Source organism: Myxocyprinus asiaticus, chromosome 50 (assembly GCF_019703515.2).
Source record: "Myxocyprinus asiaticus isolate MX2 ecotype Aquarium Trade chromosome 50, UBuf_Myxa_2, whole genome shotgun sequence".
Lineage (NCBI taxonomy): Eukaryota > Metazoa > Chordata > Actinopteri > Cypriniformes > Catostomidae > Myxocyprinus > Myxocyprinus asiaticus.
Window position 1 is genome coordinate 17,435,128 of NC_059393.1, and position 17,626 is coordinate 17,452,753.

The 17,626-nt window shown below is 37.4% G+C and overlaps 1 protein-coding gene across 1 annotated transcript; it reads left to right on the plus strand.

The window, feature by feature from the left end:
• Positions 1 to 75: 75 nt before the first annotated feature.
• On the plus strand, positions 76 to 17,025 carry LOC127438977 (tetratricopeptide repeat protein 39C). The gene is made up of 14 exons (XM_051694939.1): positions 76 to 547; positions 4,707 to 4,755; positions 7,834 to 7,962; positions 8,054 to 8,168; positions 8,326 to 8,695; positions 11,433 to 11,601; positions 12,192 to 12,285; positions 12,672 to 12,779; positions 12,872 to 12,981; positions 13,116 to 13,239; positions 13,357 to 13,454; positions 13,597 to 13,701; positions 14,081 to 14,119; positions 14,199 to 17,025. Exons 1-14 carry the CDS (start codon positions 408 to 410, stop codon positions 14,286 to 14,288), a joined length of 1,740 nt encoding a protein of 579 aa, XP_051550899.1. The 5' UTR covers positions 76 to 407; the 3' UTR covers positions 14,289 to 17,025.
• The last annotated feature ends 601 nt before the right edge of the window (positions 17,026 to 17,626 follow it).

Here is a 17,626-nt window from a genome sequence, read left to right on the forward strand (position 1 = left end):
TTCAGTTCCACTTCAATACGCATGTCAGGATCACTCATGAATATTCATGTTTGCTCCGCCCACTGGAACCAAACATCTCAGGAACTGGATACATAGTAACACCGGCTGATTTTTTATAGCTCGTTATAATGGAGGGGACGTTTGCGGATCTAAAAACATCTTAGCGCAGCAGATCGGACACGGAAGGGATCAAACTACATCCAGACGATATTTCAGCAGTAATGGAATAATGTTGGCACGTCGGTGATTGTTTGATAAATTAAGCGTGAGTCGGTTCTTGCGGAGTGATTGTCATACTGTAAACAAAACAAGCAGACAAGCAATATCCTCTGCGGTGTTTTGTAGTTTTATGGGGTCCATTTTAATCAGCGAGAGTTTATAGTCGTATAAAGGAGGAAACATTGAGGATGGCAGGCCCCGAGCACCCGCAACAGCAGGTTGAAGAGAAAGCCGAACAGATAGATGACGCCGAACTGGCATTTCAGGGCATTCATATGCTGCTCAACAATGGCTTCAAAGAAAGCGACGAGCTCTTTAAGAGATACAGGTAAGATTAATACCATGATAGCCAACGTACATCACCCAGACGTCTATATGATGTGTGTTTACATCTGGAAGACGCATTTTTATGTTGTTTGCTCATCTGCAATACGTCTTTAAGACGCATGTCAATAAGTATGTCTCTGATGTCAATACGACATTCAGCAGATGTCTTTGAGACGTTTATGATTTAGAATGTTTGTAAATCAGATCTTTTTAAGATGAGTTTCTGTTCTGCTTGCGTGAAGTCAAGACGAATGTTTTGGTTGCCTCCTTCTGCAAACTGTTTGTCTGTGGGGTTGTCAGTTGCTTGTAGAGAAGCGATGTTGATGTACAGGGTGGCGGATGATGGTTTTGGCCAGACTGACATGTTTCACAGACAGTCATAGATGTGCGGATTTAAAGGTGCACTCAGTAATTATTTTTTCCTCATTTAAAAAGTTTTACTTCTAATGAAATTAATAGTAATTTTGAACATATGTATAAAATCATGACCACTCATGTGAGATGAAGAGTTCAGACATATCAGTAATCTTATAAAACCTCTTTTATTCTACATGGGGCAGGGGCGCCTCATGGGGGCAGCCATGTTAGCATCACACCACCAGCTGAATACTACTCTCTAAATCTCAGTAACTGCCCTGTTATTGGACACTTTAATTACTGGATTAAATTAATCCTGGTTTACTGTGCATAGTGAATTTCTACAATGGCATGTGTAACTGAAAACAACTGTGTTTGAATGATGCAGCATCCAGGCCACTAGGTGTCAGTGTAACCCAATGTAAGTCACTTCGAAATACTTCCAAAAAATTACTGAGTGCACCTTTAAAGTGAAGCAGTTAAGGGCACGTGACATTCTTGAAATAATAAGATTTTGATTGGTTTCGAGGATAATATATCGATCCTAAGTGTTATATTATTACTAACAATTATTATTTATTCAGCTCAAAAATTAATGCACTCAGTAAGCTTTGGAATGAAAAAAGGAGTAAAATTGTGCTAGCAAAATAGGACCTACTTATTCTTCTGCTCATCTAAATATTTATGGAGGGCCAAATTAATTGACTGTGTCTAGAAGATAACCCCACAGAAGCCCAGGTCTCGTGAGAGTCTCGTTCGCTGTAACTGGTTAGGTTTAGAGGTTGGGGTTGGTTTAGGGTTTCTGTGTGACTCCATATAAACACAAATACAATTTCGAAATTTGAATGTTCATCGAATTTAAGAAAAAAACGCACATTCAAATGCTAAAACTGTTCGTTCGAATTTTGGATATGTGCCAAGCACTGATGATGACTTCAGACCAATCACATTTGAAACGGTAGCCAGCTGGTACGTGCTGTGCAGTGTGTAAACCTCACTCCCCTGGCCTCAAGAGGCGCATTAGTGACTGACACTAGAGGCTGTAGCCTTTAGCCTCCTCGTTAGAGCACCTGCCTTCTACACCAGAGACGCTGGTTCAAATCCCTCTCGGAGCGGGTTGAGCAGGACCAGTTACAGTGGTACCGTGACCCGGATTGTAATGAGGTTTGGGGGTGAGTGTCACAGCATCTGAAAAACTGCGCCTGTACGTGACGCTGAACAAACAGCGAAACATGGCGAAACAATCAAAGATGTTCATCTAGCGAGTGTTTACATACAAAAAATATTGTATTTTTTTAAATGTAATTAAAAATGTAGGTTGTATTTTGAGGAAAAAAATTGAATGTAGGTTCTTGGCCCATTTGACAGCCCTGTTGTGAACGTTAAATGCAGCTTTCACGGGACTTTGGATAACCGGAAGGTTACCTTCTAGTCACGACCATATTAATTGCATCAGAGCTCTCTTCCTAGTTCTCCTCGAAAATGGCATTAGCTTTTGCCATGTTCAAGCTCTCCTCCCAGTTCTTTGACAAAGCGAACAGCTGAAGCCTTGCCAAAGAGGGGCTCAATCATCAGAGAGTCCAGTGCAAGAGCAGTATTATTATGGTGCATGAAGTTGATGTATCCATTCCATTGACAGTTGTTCCTGCTGGGTTTACACACCCACATGGAACTGATGGCACCAAAGAGGATGAATGTCTTGAGCAGCCCGTCTTCAGTCACTTCTGGGTGCAGATCACCCAGAAATAAAGACCCTGGCTGGTCGCTGATCCTCTCTGTAGAAAACTCTGCAGTTAGTATAAAATGGCCATTGTCCCAGTCTATACAAACAGAGCTGTGTCAAAAGCTGTATACTGGCAGTGGCAGCTGAAGTGAGCAGGTCGTGCACTCAAATGGTCATAAACTGAAGGTTTCAGCTCCTTTTATAGCCTGAAATAAGCAAGTTCAACATTGCACTGACACTGAACATGAGTTATTATGACATCACAGTTAAGAGAGTTCCACTTCTTTATATGCACAGTTACAGTTGGTCACTCTTTAAAAAAAACATAAATTTATGTTCAGTTAAATTACAAAATAGTAATTATAAGTAGTTATTATAAATAATTCTAACTAATTTATTTAATTATACTTTTAATTACAAATAAAATTAATTAAACCCTTTAAAATATATTTTAGGTGTAAATTAACAGTGAGGAAGTTATTCACTAAACACAATTAGGGTGATTCACATGATGCTAAAATAAAACCATACAATGATAACTAAAAATAGATCAGACCCTAATTAATGCCATAAAATTAAAACAGAATACTTAAAATTAATTTTAAAAAGCATTATTTTTTAAAGGCCTTGAAAAGAAAGAAGTTTATGTTCATTTGTTTTTTTTTTAAACTTGAGTCAAGTAGAAAGGGGAACAGCAACATAGTTTTGACAATATAAAAAAAAAATCTTACACATAAAGTAAAATAACATAATCTGGTGTCCCAGCAACAACAGAGTTTAAATGGTGATTTCAAAGAAAAAAAAACATACAGACCGCTAGGTTTGTCACATTACCAAACCAGTGACATTTCTCGATTCTCTACATCAGTTTTGATTCCACAGCAAAAACATGCTATTGAACACGTTCCTTTATTTTTAAAGTTAAAGATTATAAAATATTATATGAAAATTAAAAAATTACATTAAAATGAAAATAATGGCATTTATTATAATAGCCATCATGCAGCAGCAACTGTCATTAATAAAATGAATAATAATAAAATGAAAATATAAATTAAGAGCAACAAGTGATTTTCTTTTTTTCTTCTTTTTTAGAGTAATATTAGTGGCATGACAACAGGTATATTACATAGTATATGATACTTTTGCACAGGCGAGGAAGTTTTGAGTTCTGAAACTTAAAGTATGTTTTTATAATACAATGAACTCTTATTTCAAAAGATCAAGGAAAATGTAATTCCTCATGTCATGATGACCCCTTTAAGGCCTGTAAACTTCATATTCACATTGAACAGTGGAGATTAGAGGTACACTGTTCACAAAGGATGCATTCTTGCATTCAAAACAGCTGGACAGAGCGCAACAGTACGGAGCAAAATGCAGGGGGTAAATGTGCTTTATAAAGCTGAACTGCTTTCAACTTTACAATATCTTGCCGTAAAAACGTGGTGCTCATGTTGCGAAACTCAGGTTTAGACACTGGAGAGAGGTGCATTTAATGTGTGTTGAATAGGAAGTCACAAAATAAATACACTTTTAAGGTGGAAGAAAGCCTACATTTTTGGATTGATTAACTTAGTCGCACTGGGTGTTAATAGTGATTTAAAAGGTTAATCTTAGATCTAGCAAATATTAGAACCTTATATAGGCCCATATTGCATCAAACTGAAGAGACAGGGCATGTGAACATTGGTGGTTGAGTCCTTAGAGTTTGTGTCTATATCAGATGAAACTGTTACTTAATGACACTCTAAAGGGTATGGATATACATATATTATGTTTCATGCTCTTAAGAGCTTAATTCCCTGTTTAATTTGAAATATAATTTTATGAGCAGGCCTGCACAGAATCCATGACTACTGTACTGTACATAATTTACAAAGTTCTACACATTTCCCCACCCTTTGCAAATGTTTTATGAAATATTTTTGGAAAATTGGATTCCAGATATTATTCATTTTTTGCACAATTACATGAATAAAGTCTGCATGTAGGCAATGGCATTTCTTGTGTTGTGCGTTGTCTCATGACCTCAGATTAACCATAATCCATGAAACTTGTTTCTCTATTTTGTCTTCAGGACTCATAGCCCGCTAATGAGCTTTGGGGCCAGTTTCGTCAGCTTCTTGGTAAGTGAACGCCATGACATGAATTTTAGTTGTTAGTACTTACAAAGTCAAACAAGCCCACATTTACACAATATTTACTCAAAATTAGGGCTAGGTATTGATGCAGATTTCTGATTCACAAGCCTTCAATTCCGATTTCGATTAAATTCCAATGTACTTGGGTACATTTCAGTCATAATATTAATTTTTCTTGCATAATAAAGACATTTTATATCAGCTAATGCTGTTAATTATACAGGGCGCCTTCTAACTTGGTACATTGTAAATATATATATATATATATATATATATAATTTATTTATTTTTTTAAGCAGTTTACGTCATTTTGGTCACATTTGATCTTTTTCGAAATGTACAGATTCCATGTATTCCATCAGTCTTGGAACTGCATAAATTATATTGCATAATATATATGTATTTTGTTACGTGTTTATTGTTTGCATGCATACTTTGTACCATTTACAAGTATTTACATTGAAATGTAAAAGAAGTGCTAAAATGGTACTGTCTCTTTAAGACTAGCGGCAGTTCAGCGAGCATTTCACAGAAGTGCTTTGGTTAAGCGCATTTTAATAAGAGAGCAGTCACATGGCTTCTATCGCATCTGTGCTAAATGCGATTGGAATTAAATGCTTTTTTGTTTTTGATCAACAACTAACTGTAAAGAACAGAACGGATGTTAAAATAAATTCAATGAAACTGGATTGCATGGACACACATAACACATAATGAGTCAAAACAAACTTTTACTCTCAACACGCAGTGAAAGGTTCTCAGTGCACACAGACATTTTTAGTCGCATAGTTGCAAAATTTGGCTTCATGTGTGAGCGATCGGCTGAGCCCTCTTAAAGTCTCATGTCTTATAAGTTTGGTCGACGACATCATGCATCATGCCTATCCATCTCTGCTATCATTATTACTGTAGTCGGCACACGCTCTCATACATACTCCTACTGCAAGCCTGTTTCCTGCAGTGCTGCACATGTTTCATCTAGCCCATTACTAGAAGTACAGGACAGGAAATTATATACTGGAGAGAAAATAAGACCAAAGGTATGGAGAAAGACAGAAAAGGAGGTTGTAATATAGAGAGAGAGATTGGTGAGGCAATGTGACAACAATGCACAGAAGCATACGACTACTTGAAATGATTATCGTTGCAAAATACATACTGTTTTACACATTATCTAAAAACAAAATACAGACAGCAGAGGAGGGAACTACACAAGGCTAGACAAGTGCTAGTCATCACTGACGTACCGCCAACAAAAAAGGATTACTTTACAAAACACTGGGTTTTTGTTTACCATTAGTATGAGTGTAGTTGCCATGTTTTGTGCTCCTTTATTAGGAAGAACCATTTAATTAATTTGTTTATAAGTATAGCACAGAAACAGAGCGATATTGTAGTGTATGAACCAACCATTGTTTGCTTTGAACAATAGATGTTAATATCATTTCAGGATGTTATTCATACAGGATTATACAAGTATGGTTTTGTACTGTAAGACTGTACAATTTCTCTTTTGGCTTGTGACATTCACTATTTATTGTGTTTGGGAGCGTTATATAATAACAATATAAACATTTTTTATTTGCATTGTGCGTTTTATTTAAGGATTGTGTGGTAGCAACAATGTAGGCCTCTCATTTTACTTTTCCCTTTTGCAAGGGACACTAGTGTTTCCGCATCTCTTTTGAAAGGGCCATTTGTTGGGCCCATGTGTTCGGTATTGTCTATGCAACTTCGTCCAATCATATTAGCGCATTTTTGCACTTTAACATTGTCTTCCTGTTACATAAAGGATGTCTAGTGAGCAATGTACCCTTATTTGCCAGTAACAAAAAAAAAGACTAATTTTAGATGTACTTAAAAAGGGTGTCATTTGCTTTGACTTTATTTATTTTTTATTTTTATTTTTTTTTGCTTAGGCAAAATTTTATTTCTGTAAATACAAGGAACAATTTAAACTCTCACTGTAAGAATTCAATAGATTTCTCTGTTTATCCACTACAACGCCACTTGCTTTCAACTTCAATATATGGCTCTCTTTTCGGGTTTTGCCTGTTTTTTTTTTTTGTTTTGTTTTGTTTTTCTCGTCTGTGACAGGTACAGTAGTATCAGGAATATTTTTGAGAAATGAGATTGGGTAGTCTGATCTCAAGAAAATTATGTGACTGTGGTGACATGATATTGGAAATGATATTACGTGGTATCTTACACATATCGCTGCATTTCCAATGTGAAAATGCCCACTGTGTGGCGCTAAAAGTTAGTTAAATTTTCTCCCAAACAGATGAGGTTTTTAAGGTTAATGGTCTATCGAGTCTGAAGTCAAGAAAACTAACCTCCTTACCTTAAACGTAAACCTAGCCTAACCGATAGTGTAATTAAATGCAATTTTCAGATACAAAACGCAACAGTTGAAGCAACCATGTAATTGTGTGGTGCTGCTTTGACACTTTCAGATCATGTGTCGACTAGCATGCTCATAAGGGCTCGTAGTGTGGTCCCTTGCATCGCAAGAGCAATGCTTTATCAGTTAAGCTACCGTGAAATTTGATTCCAATCAAACAATCTTGTACAGTAAATGTATTTGGTTATATCATGCAAATGTTAAAATGTAGGCTATCGTCTTACAAGTCATGCACTATAATAGTGTTTTGATGTCATAAGGAAGCATTGTGTGAGGAACAATGCGAAAAGTAGGTGATTATAAACTGATAATTTGCCATTTGTTGTTGTAGCGCCTCTAGTGTTCATATCACCAGGTAACTGCCGTGGTACATACAACAAGCCACAAATCATTTAGCAAAAATCAAGTTATAGTAACGTGATTCTATAAGACCATGTTGAGACTGGAACAAGTTGCAGGCCAGATTCAAACTTGCGTCACATACAAGAGCACTTTCAGCAACACTGTGCCACAGCTCCATTGTTTTTTTTTTTTTCTCCTTTTGAATGTGATTTAAAAATAAAAAATTCTTAAAAAGGAATATTTACAGACTACCATTTTTTAATGCACAGACTACAAACTTTTGAAATGTTGCCAAAATATTGTTTGCGTCATTGTAGAATGCCATGATGACATTCGAGGAGGAGAAAATGCAGATGGCCAGCGATGACCTGAGGACTACTGAGAAACTTTGCGAGAGTGACAATGCTGGCGTCATCGAGACCATCCGTAACAAAATCAAGAAGAGTGTGAGTTTAAATGAGTGTGAAGTTCTGTATAGAATTTCTTGCCAGATTGTTTTTCTTGACGTTAATGACATCTTTTGTATCTCCAAATTAGATGGACTCCCAGAGATCAGGGGTGGAGGTTTTGGATCGTCTGCAGAGACAAATCATCGTGGCAGACTGCCAGATCTATCTCGCCGTGCTGTGTTTTGTCAAACAGGAAGTCTCAGGTGGATTTTAAAGGCTGAGTGTTTATACTTTACATTAGAATAATGCTGATTCATGGAAAAAACAGCTTTACAGTGTCATTGCGTCATTTGCATACCACCACGTAGAGGTGTTTTTGTTATTATCAAATAAATGTCATAATTATCTCTCTCTCTTTAGCTTACATCAAAGGGGGCTGGATCCTCCGCAAGGCCTGGAAAATGTACAACAAATGCTATAGTGACATCAGCCAACTGCAGGAAGCCTGTCGCAGACGGTCCTCCGACCAGGAGGGGGCGTTGGCTTCCGATCAAGCCAACCACAACACATCTTCAACAGAAAGTGGCGGCAGAGTAACAGAAGAGGTTCTGGATCGTCTCAAGGGTTCTGTCAGCTTTGGTTATGGGCTTTTTCACCTGTGTATTTCAATGGTACCTCCACACCTGCTCAAGATCGTAAACCTGTTGGGTTTTCCTGGAGATCGCCACCAAGGTCTTGCATCCTTAGCCTACGCCAGTGAGAGCAAAGATATGAAAGCACCACTTGCCATGTAAGTGTGCATGCCTTACTAAGAAATTTGTAACATTGTGATTGTTTTGGAGGTTTTTTTTCTGGTAGTGCAAGCATCACTATTATTATAGCTCAGGCCAAAACATACTCTACGCAAGGACATCAACGTGAATGGTTCTAGCTAAGCAAGGCTGATTTTTGTCCATGTTGCATTCTGAAATGTGTCAAACCGCAATTCATAACACACGCAAGTTCGTGTTGCATTCTCAATGTTGCTACAAGGGGCGCTTCAGTGAACATTAGTGTGAACTCTCCGCTTGTATGGTGAGTTTTCTCTTTCAAGTCAACAACTCTCATGGACGGAGCAACAGTTTGAAGAGTATATCTTCAAAGTAAATATATTTCTAGCAACTTACCTGAATGATAGCACATCCAGTTTAATGACAGACTTTTAAGGTAACTCTATCACCCCCTTGAGTACTAAGGTTTGTTACCACCACATTAACACAAAAACACACGATAAGCATGTTCAACTGGGCCGAGCATTGGCAGTGTGTTGGTCAAGCGCTCGCATCTGCATACAAATACTTGCCTACGTTTTTTTTAGCAACTTGAGGAGAGCTGTGCTATTACTTTTCTAAGCAATCAGACTTACAATGTTAGCCTGGCCTATGATAAAACAGGTGGAAAGAAAAAAAAAACTTTATTCTTACACTGAGCCATATCATTGATACTTGGGGAGTGGGCTCTTTTGACTTGGGCCAGCAACCAACCACCCAGAACATACTAGCAACTATCTAGCACTGTCCTAGCAACCACATATCAACACATTAACAACAATGTAAGAGTAAGCATAATTCTAGCCTAAAGATCTTGGGATTCATTCTATCAGGTATCCATCCAATCACAATACAGCCCCCGCTTTATAGCCTGCTCAGCTGCCTCTCATTGTTTGCATACTTCCGTTTTCATCCCATCACCGATTTCCATCACCACCAGTTTAGGTCCTGTCCTGGGCGGTGGTAAGCTCTGCTCCCCTGCCGTCATCACCTCTGGCAGGATCTGATGGTTCAAGCAAGCATCGGAGTGCTAAACCGTAGGAAGGGGCTTACGCCAAATGATATAATATCCTTTCATTTGCATTTCTTCTAGCAATCTTGAGTCTTTCTGATAAAACGTGAATAATCCCATATGTTTACATTGAAGGAGGGTTCCCTTATCTATGCTCCAGAATATCATAGAGACTTAGGGGTGGATCTTTTGACTTGGGCCAGTAAACAGCCACCCAGAACACACTAGCAACTGCATTGCAACAACCTAGCAACCACTCAGAACACCATGGCAACCTCATAGCAATGCCCTAGCAACCATTCACAACAGCCTAGGATCATAATGGTGCGTTTTGCCAAAGACTGTTTAGCCCGAGATGGAGCACTTATATTAAAATGAATGGGAGAAATTGGAAAGGCCAATATGGCAGTTGTAGAAAAGGAAGTCCTGCCTTATAGGTAAAAGAGCCAATCACCTTTTAGATTCAGACATCGCCTGTCAGTCAACTCAAGAATGCGTATACACATTGGCTTGAATTTTTTTTATTTGCGTGATCTGAACTAAAGATGCACAATTTAGGATGCCTTTGTTGTCAAATTTTACTGCTGATTTGAAATATGTTCTGTGATCTTAATCTTGACCAACCGTTTTTGGAGATCTCAGTCTTTCCCCATTCAAGTAGATAGGAGCTGTACATTTATGATGCTTGCATCCATAAAAAATAGCTGCCCGTGAGCGTTCCCAAGATGACCGCAGAGTGGACTAACTTGCCTTGAGATGGACTTTGGTTTTACATGGCAAAGCACCACTAATTTTTCTTCAGAAAATGTACGAATTTCTCTTTTAAAACGAAACATAAAACGAGGTAGGTCATAGCCGTGGAGCACAAAATAAAAGTGATAGATTTTGAGGGAAATGTTGGGATATTCATGATATGTGGCGAAAAATGCATGACAAATCTACAGCAGTAGTTATGTAATTATTCCAGTCAGCCATGTGTAAATGAGTGCCCACACAATGTAAATCAGCCATCAGAGAAATATACAGATGCTAGTTTCCACATTGCAGCACTTGAAGTCCTGTATTTGGCAAATTTTGCACCCTCTCGTATCTCATGGATGGCCCTTTGCTTCTGAAGTACTGTGCGCATGCAATCATACCGTTGAACTGGTTTCAAGCTGAGGTTACATAATTGATTGTGACTGAAAGGTCACAATTAGAGATAAATGGCATTAGAGGGAAAGGCCGTGCAAATGTGCAAGAAAATGTTTCAGAACCCCAGATTCATGCAGTACTATTAAATGTGATTTGTGTGGTTTCATTAAAGAATTGTGGTGGCGTAGTGGGCTAAAGCACAAAACTGGTAAGCAGAAGGTTGCTGGTTCAATCCCCACAGCCACCACCACTGTGTCCTTGAGCAAGGCACTTAACTCCAGGTTGCTCCAGGGGGATTGTCCCTGTAATAAGTGCACTGTAAGTCACTTTGGATAAAAGCATCTGCCAAATGCATAAATGTAAAGAATTGGAAACAGAAAACCTTCAGAATTTAGTAGCTCTGTTTTGGAGAACAAAGCTTTGCTTGTAAGTGCACAAGGGCTTGTTTGTTTGTAAATTTCTTATGCCATTATATAGAAGTACATTTCTCTCATTATAACAGAAATTGCATAGATCAGATAAGCAAAACAGAGTATCTTTTATCTCTTTGGTTCTCTCTTTCTGTCTATCAGTTTGGCCCTCTTGTGGTATCACACAGTGGTGCAGCCCTTCTTTGCCCTGGATGGTTCTGACTCGCACGCTGGACTGCTGGAGGCCAAAGCCATTCTACAGAAGAATGCAATGGTTTACCCAAACTCCTCTCTCTTCATCTTCTTCAAGGGGCGAGTACAGAGATTAGAGGTGTGTGTTTAGGATAAAGAAGTTATTTGATGAAGAAATAACGCATCAAAACCAGACCAGATGTTTTGTGTTGGATAATGGATTGGCACAATTACAGTAAATCATTATAAACAATAGTGCAGTCGAGTCGATATTTAATTGGTATGTAACCACAGCAATTACTTACTTTATTCTGTGGGTGTGTTAGTCACATATTTGTAATGGAAGGAATCCAAAGCCAATCATTATATAAAACATGTCGAATCCAAATTATACACTGCCTTTGAATGCTTAGTTCACATTACACCACTGTTAGAGCAGAAAACATGTTTATATTTCCTGGGGCAGTCTGATGATTAAGAATGTTTTCAGATGTCGTGGCTTGTTTGCAGTTTGACCTAAATTCTACGTGCAATGGTAGATATTCTTTAATACTGGGCATATTTCAAATAAGGTGTGGCACTTAGGTCTGTTTGCTCTCTCTACCACAACTCAGTAAATATTGATGAAACCCTTTGTTGTGACAGAGCATAATGCCCCCAGTGGAGTTTGTTCCATTGGACTATAATTAAGCAAGCATATTTATCTTATATTTGTCGTTTTACTTTCAGTGCCAAATCAACAGTGCACTGGCGTCATTCCAGGATGCTCTGGAGTTCGCCTCAGACCAAAGAGAGATTCAACACGTGTGCCTCTATGAAATCGGTACGGCTGCTCTAGTTGTTATTGAAGTCAGTATTGATAATTTGGTTATTTTTCAGGCCCACACAGAATCTGTGCTTGCAGATTTCTGCAGAATTGGAACACCTGTCTTTCACAAAGTTCTAAACATTCCCACCTATTTTATATTTGTTTGTTTTGTAACTTGGAAGATTTTGTAAACCGTTTTTGTTCATAAAGTTGGTTTGTAACTTATTTGATTTTCCAGTTGGTGCAGAATTATAGAAATTAACTTGACGTTTGTAAACTTTCTTTGTTCGTAAAGTTTGTAAACTTTTTTGATTTGCATGTTAGTGTAGCATGGTAGAGATGAACTTTGAAGATGTTTGCAAATTTTGTATGTAAAGTTTGTAAACCTCTTTAATTTGCAGGTTGGTGCAGCATGATAGAGATGAACTTTGAAGATGCCTTCAGGTCTTTTGAACGACTGAAGAATGAATCCCGATGGTCGCAGTGCTATTATGCTTACCTCACTGGAGGTCAGAAAATTTCATTTCTCACAATTGCTCTTTCTTGACCTATTTAACGCTGTTTTTTTAATAGCTAAACGTTTCCTTTTCTCAACCCAAAGTATGTCAGGGAGCCTCTGGTGATCTTGAGGGAGCCAAGACCGTTTTCCAAGACGTTCAGAAGCTTTTTAAGCGCAAGAACAATCAAATCGAGCAGTTTGCACTCAAAAGGGTTTGTTCCACCTCTTTTTACAATTAGTTTCTGTATTTTGTATATATACAGACTTTTTGCATTACTGTGTGTTACATTTAATTATTTAATGGTAAGACTAAAACTTTTGCCTCTACTTTGTTTTGTTTCACCAGGCAGAGAGACTGAGGAAAATGTCCCTTACACGAGAGCTATGCATTTTGGGTGTTGTTGAGGTGCTGTACTTATGGAAAGCTCTTCCAAATTGCTCTTCCTCCAAACTCCAGCTTATGAACCAAGGTAAGAAGACCACAGTGACTAAAGATTTATTCATCATCTATCAGTCTTAAGTTCTTGGGTTATTGTTGTTTTTTTGTTTTTTTGCTCAAGTGCTAATTTTAATGCTTTATCTTTCAGTTCTACAAGGGCTGGATGACCAGTCAAGTCTGGGCCTAAAGCATCTGCTGCTTGGTGCTATTCAGAAATGTCTTGGAAATATTATAGATGCCATCCAGGTTTGTTTTATCTTTCATCTGAAACATGTATCAAAAATGAAGTGTTTAATTTGTTAATTACTGGCATAATTTACTAATTTCTTGGTCATATCTTTTTTTTCCTTCATGTACTGTATTTATGCTTATGTTTGTGTGTTTATAGTCGTTTCAGTTGGCAGCACAGGATGAATATGGTCGTCTGAAGAACAGCTATGTTCAGCCCTATTCCTGCTATGAGCTGGGCTGCGTGTTACTGGCCAAACCTGAGGTAAAATGCATAATCCTCAGAAACAGAGTACTATCCTCAATGAGTCATTTTGTAAAATAAACATTCATTCTTTTTATTTTCAAATATTCAAGTCACTGGATAAAATGTACCTTATTTACTCAGTTTTAAGAAAGCTGATGTAAGCTGTTATTTTCAAAACAACCCATTATACTGTAAATAATACTTCACCCAGCTCTGGCTAAAAAGATAATCTCTTGAAAGTTTTTGCACTTAATAAAATAAGGGATTAACATACTGGAGTATTGGACTTTGCTCCTTTAAATAAAGCAATGTCCCTTTTATGAATGAAATTCCTTAACACAAATTTATGGGAATTGTTTGTTGTAATTAAATGTAGTTTCACCCTTTTTCCCCTAAGACTCTGAGTAAAGGAAGATCATTACTGCTTCAGGCTAAGGTAAGACCTTAACTAAACATTGGTGTTGAGGTATCTCGATTGAGTGAATTTGTTTTGGTGATAATACGTTTACTTGTAGGAGAACTACACTGGGTACGACTTTGAGAACCGATTGCACGTCCGTATCCATTCTGCCCTTGCCTCCATAAAGGAAGTGGTCCCACATTGACCCTGTCCAACCGAAAGTGCACTGTACTTTAACCACTCCTGTCCAGCACTTTTTACAATGAAAGCCATTTGAAGTTACCATGCTATTCTGGAGGAGAAATTTAAAGTTAAGAGGATGAGGATGAGTTCACAAATTATTTGTTTAAACATTGCATTTAGTCTAGTATCAGTAATGGTTCATGAATATCCGTTGGTTATTTTAACATGTAGCTGTTGGTCCATCCCAATGATATCTCATTTTCACTTTCACATTTACACCCAATTTCACAATGCAGGTACATTGTCTGTGTGTGTTTGGGATTGTTCTGTAATGCAGAAGGTATATATTGTTACATGTGGAATATAGAAATGTTGAGGCAAACTCTCACAATAAAACACAATATAAATATAGTGTATTGAATAGACAAACTGGTTAGATCATTTACCATAGCTTGCCCTATCATACAAAATACAATAGCATGGGATAGAAGTAGTAAGATAACACATAAAATTATAAAATATCTTATGTAACCCTTTATCTCAACAAGTTAATAGTATCCAAATGTATATCTGTATGTCGAATTCAGATTGTATGCTCCATAGTGATGTCTAATCAAGTGGTTGACTGAAAAGGGTTTTTTTTTGGGGGGGGGGGGAATAAATTGCCGATATCGATATCTAGGGAGTTGGGTGGTTAATGGCAGTTATAATACTTATATAACAGTAACAGTTTGATGAAAGCAAATGACACACAGTTATCGGCCAATTCCGATAGTCTCGAAATACTAAAATATCGGCCTGGCCAATAAATTGCATATACTGGTATCTAGGGAGTTGGGTGGCCGATGGCAGTTATAATACTGATATATGTAACATTTTGATGATAGCAAATGACATACACAGTTATCGGCCAATTCTGATATTCTCAATGCTCAAATATCGGCCTGGCCAATAAATTGCAGATACATATCTAGAGAGGTGGGTGGCCGATAGCAGTTATAATGCTGATATGTGTAATAGTTTGATGATAGCAAATGACACATACACAGTTATTGGCCAATTCTGATAATCTTGAAATGCTCAAATATCAGCCTGGGCAATAAACTGCATATACCGGTATCTAGGGAATTGGTTGGCCGATGGCAGTTATAATACTACTTATATACGTATGAAACAGTTTGATGATAGCAAATGACACACACAGTTATCAGCCAATTCTGATAGTCTCAAAATGCTCAAATATCGGCCAAATATCAGCCTGGCCAGTAAATTGCAGATACCGATATCTAGGGAGTTGGGTGGCCAATAGCAGTTATAATACTGATATATGGAACAGTTTGATGATGGCAAATGACACACACAGTTATCTGCTAATTCCAGTAATCTTGAAATCTTCATATGTTGGCCAAATATTGGCCTGGCCAATAAATTGCATATACTGATATCTAGGGAGTTGGGTGGCCAATTGTAGTTATAATACTGATATATGTAACAGTTTGATGAGAGCAAATGACACACACATTTATCGGCCAATTCCGATAATCTCGAAATGCTCAAATATCAGCCTGGGCAATAAATTGCAGATACCGATATATAGCGAATTGGGTGGCTGATGGCAGTAATAATACTGATATATGTAACAGTTTGATGCTAGCAAATGACAAACACAGTTAATGGCCAATTCCGATAATCTCGAAAAGACCAAATATTGGCCTGGCCAATAAATTTTCGATATCCGATATCTAGAGAGGTGGGTGGCCGGTGGCAGTAATAATACTGATATATGTAACAGTTTGATGCTAGCAAATGACAAACACAGTTATTGGCCCAATTCCAATAATCTCGAAAAGACCAAATCGGTCTGGCCGAATAATCTAGTCTAGTGACAGACCTTTGAAGTGTACGGCTAACATGCTATTGCAAATTGAAACTTATTGCATTCAATGTTGGCTGTTTTCATTGTATGCATGTAATGCATATGTTGCCAATGTCTGTCGTAACACTAGACTACATCTCCCATCATGATTGTTAGCCCTAAAGAATGTCAGGGGGCCTTTAGTGATTTTTAAATGTGCAAGATTTTATGACAGGAATAGGAAAAACATGACTAATTGCATCTCATCTGAAATGTTGTATTTTAAGTTAGAGAGTAGCTGCATCTACTTTGCCATACCCTTCGTTGCCATGTCCTCTGCTGCTCAGCAACTTGTGACAGCAAGATATATTTTCTGAAGTGATAAACCATGCGCAATTAACCAATGTACTTTCTCTGGGCCAGAGGAAGTCTTTTCATTTATATATTTTTGTCTTGTTGTTTTAGATGAGCCATAAGTTGTAATTGTTTTTGTGCTAGATGTTTTCTGTAATTATGTTGCTGGCCCAAATTTATGATTTGTAGACTTTTAACAGTACATCAGTATCTCCTTTTCATAATTTTGCCTCTGAATAACCTGAATTGATTTGAATCGGTGTATATATTGTGAAATTGTTGTGAAACTTGCACTTCCTTATTTTCTCGGCCCAGTAGATGTAAAATGTTGGTCCCTCCTGTGTGGTTTATTCACCAAACTGTATATGACTCTCTATTGACAAGCCCTTCTGGTGGCTAAGTTAGGAGGAGGCAAACATAGGAGGCTTGATTGAAACTCAAAACATGTCTTCACTGTGAAATGTGTCAGTATTGGATGTTCAGGGTATTTATACCTTGTGAGGACAATACAATTATGAAAATTTCAATAATAAAATAACAATGAAACTTACCATCAAACACTGTTCTTGTGTTCATTATGTTAATTGAATTATAATCGTCAAAGCAAGATTTTGCCGAGCACAAAGCTATGTGAAAATTTCTTTGCTGACACAAATTTGATTTCTAAATGCAGCCTGTTTTTCTCATTTTGGCAGATAGTGGTTTGTTTTATTCACCTTTTTCCTTGCCTCCATTATTGCAAAAATTCCCTGATTCCTAAATAGTAAATGGATATGGTTTTCTGTTGGTAAACCAATTAACATGGTGGCCCTCCGAGAACTGGTCTCGGGTCTGGCTGTACATTGGGACATGCATTCTCAATGACAAGGGCCAAGTTTTCAGTCCACATTATAGTTAAAGCACTGATTGTTCTTCATTAAAAAATCATTAAAATGCCATTTCCTTGCACCGCAATAACTTTGTTAGTATATATAGATGTTAGCCAATTATTAAAATTTTAATACGACATAAAATAATAAAATATATTACACATACTATAATTTGATTATTTTGTTATTTTATGTATTTCTATAATAAATGCACACGACTCAAATGTGTTCATGCGCAGGTGACAGAAAAGTTTACTTTACTAAAATTTAACTTTGCAGATG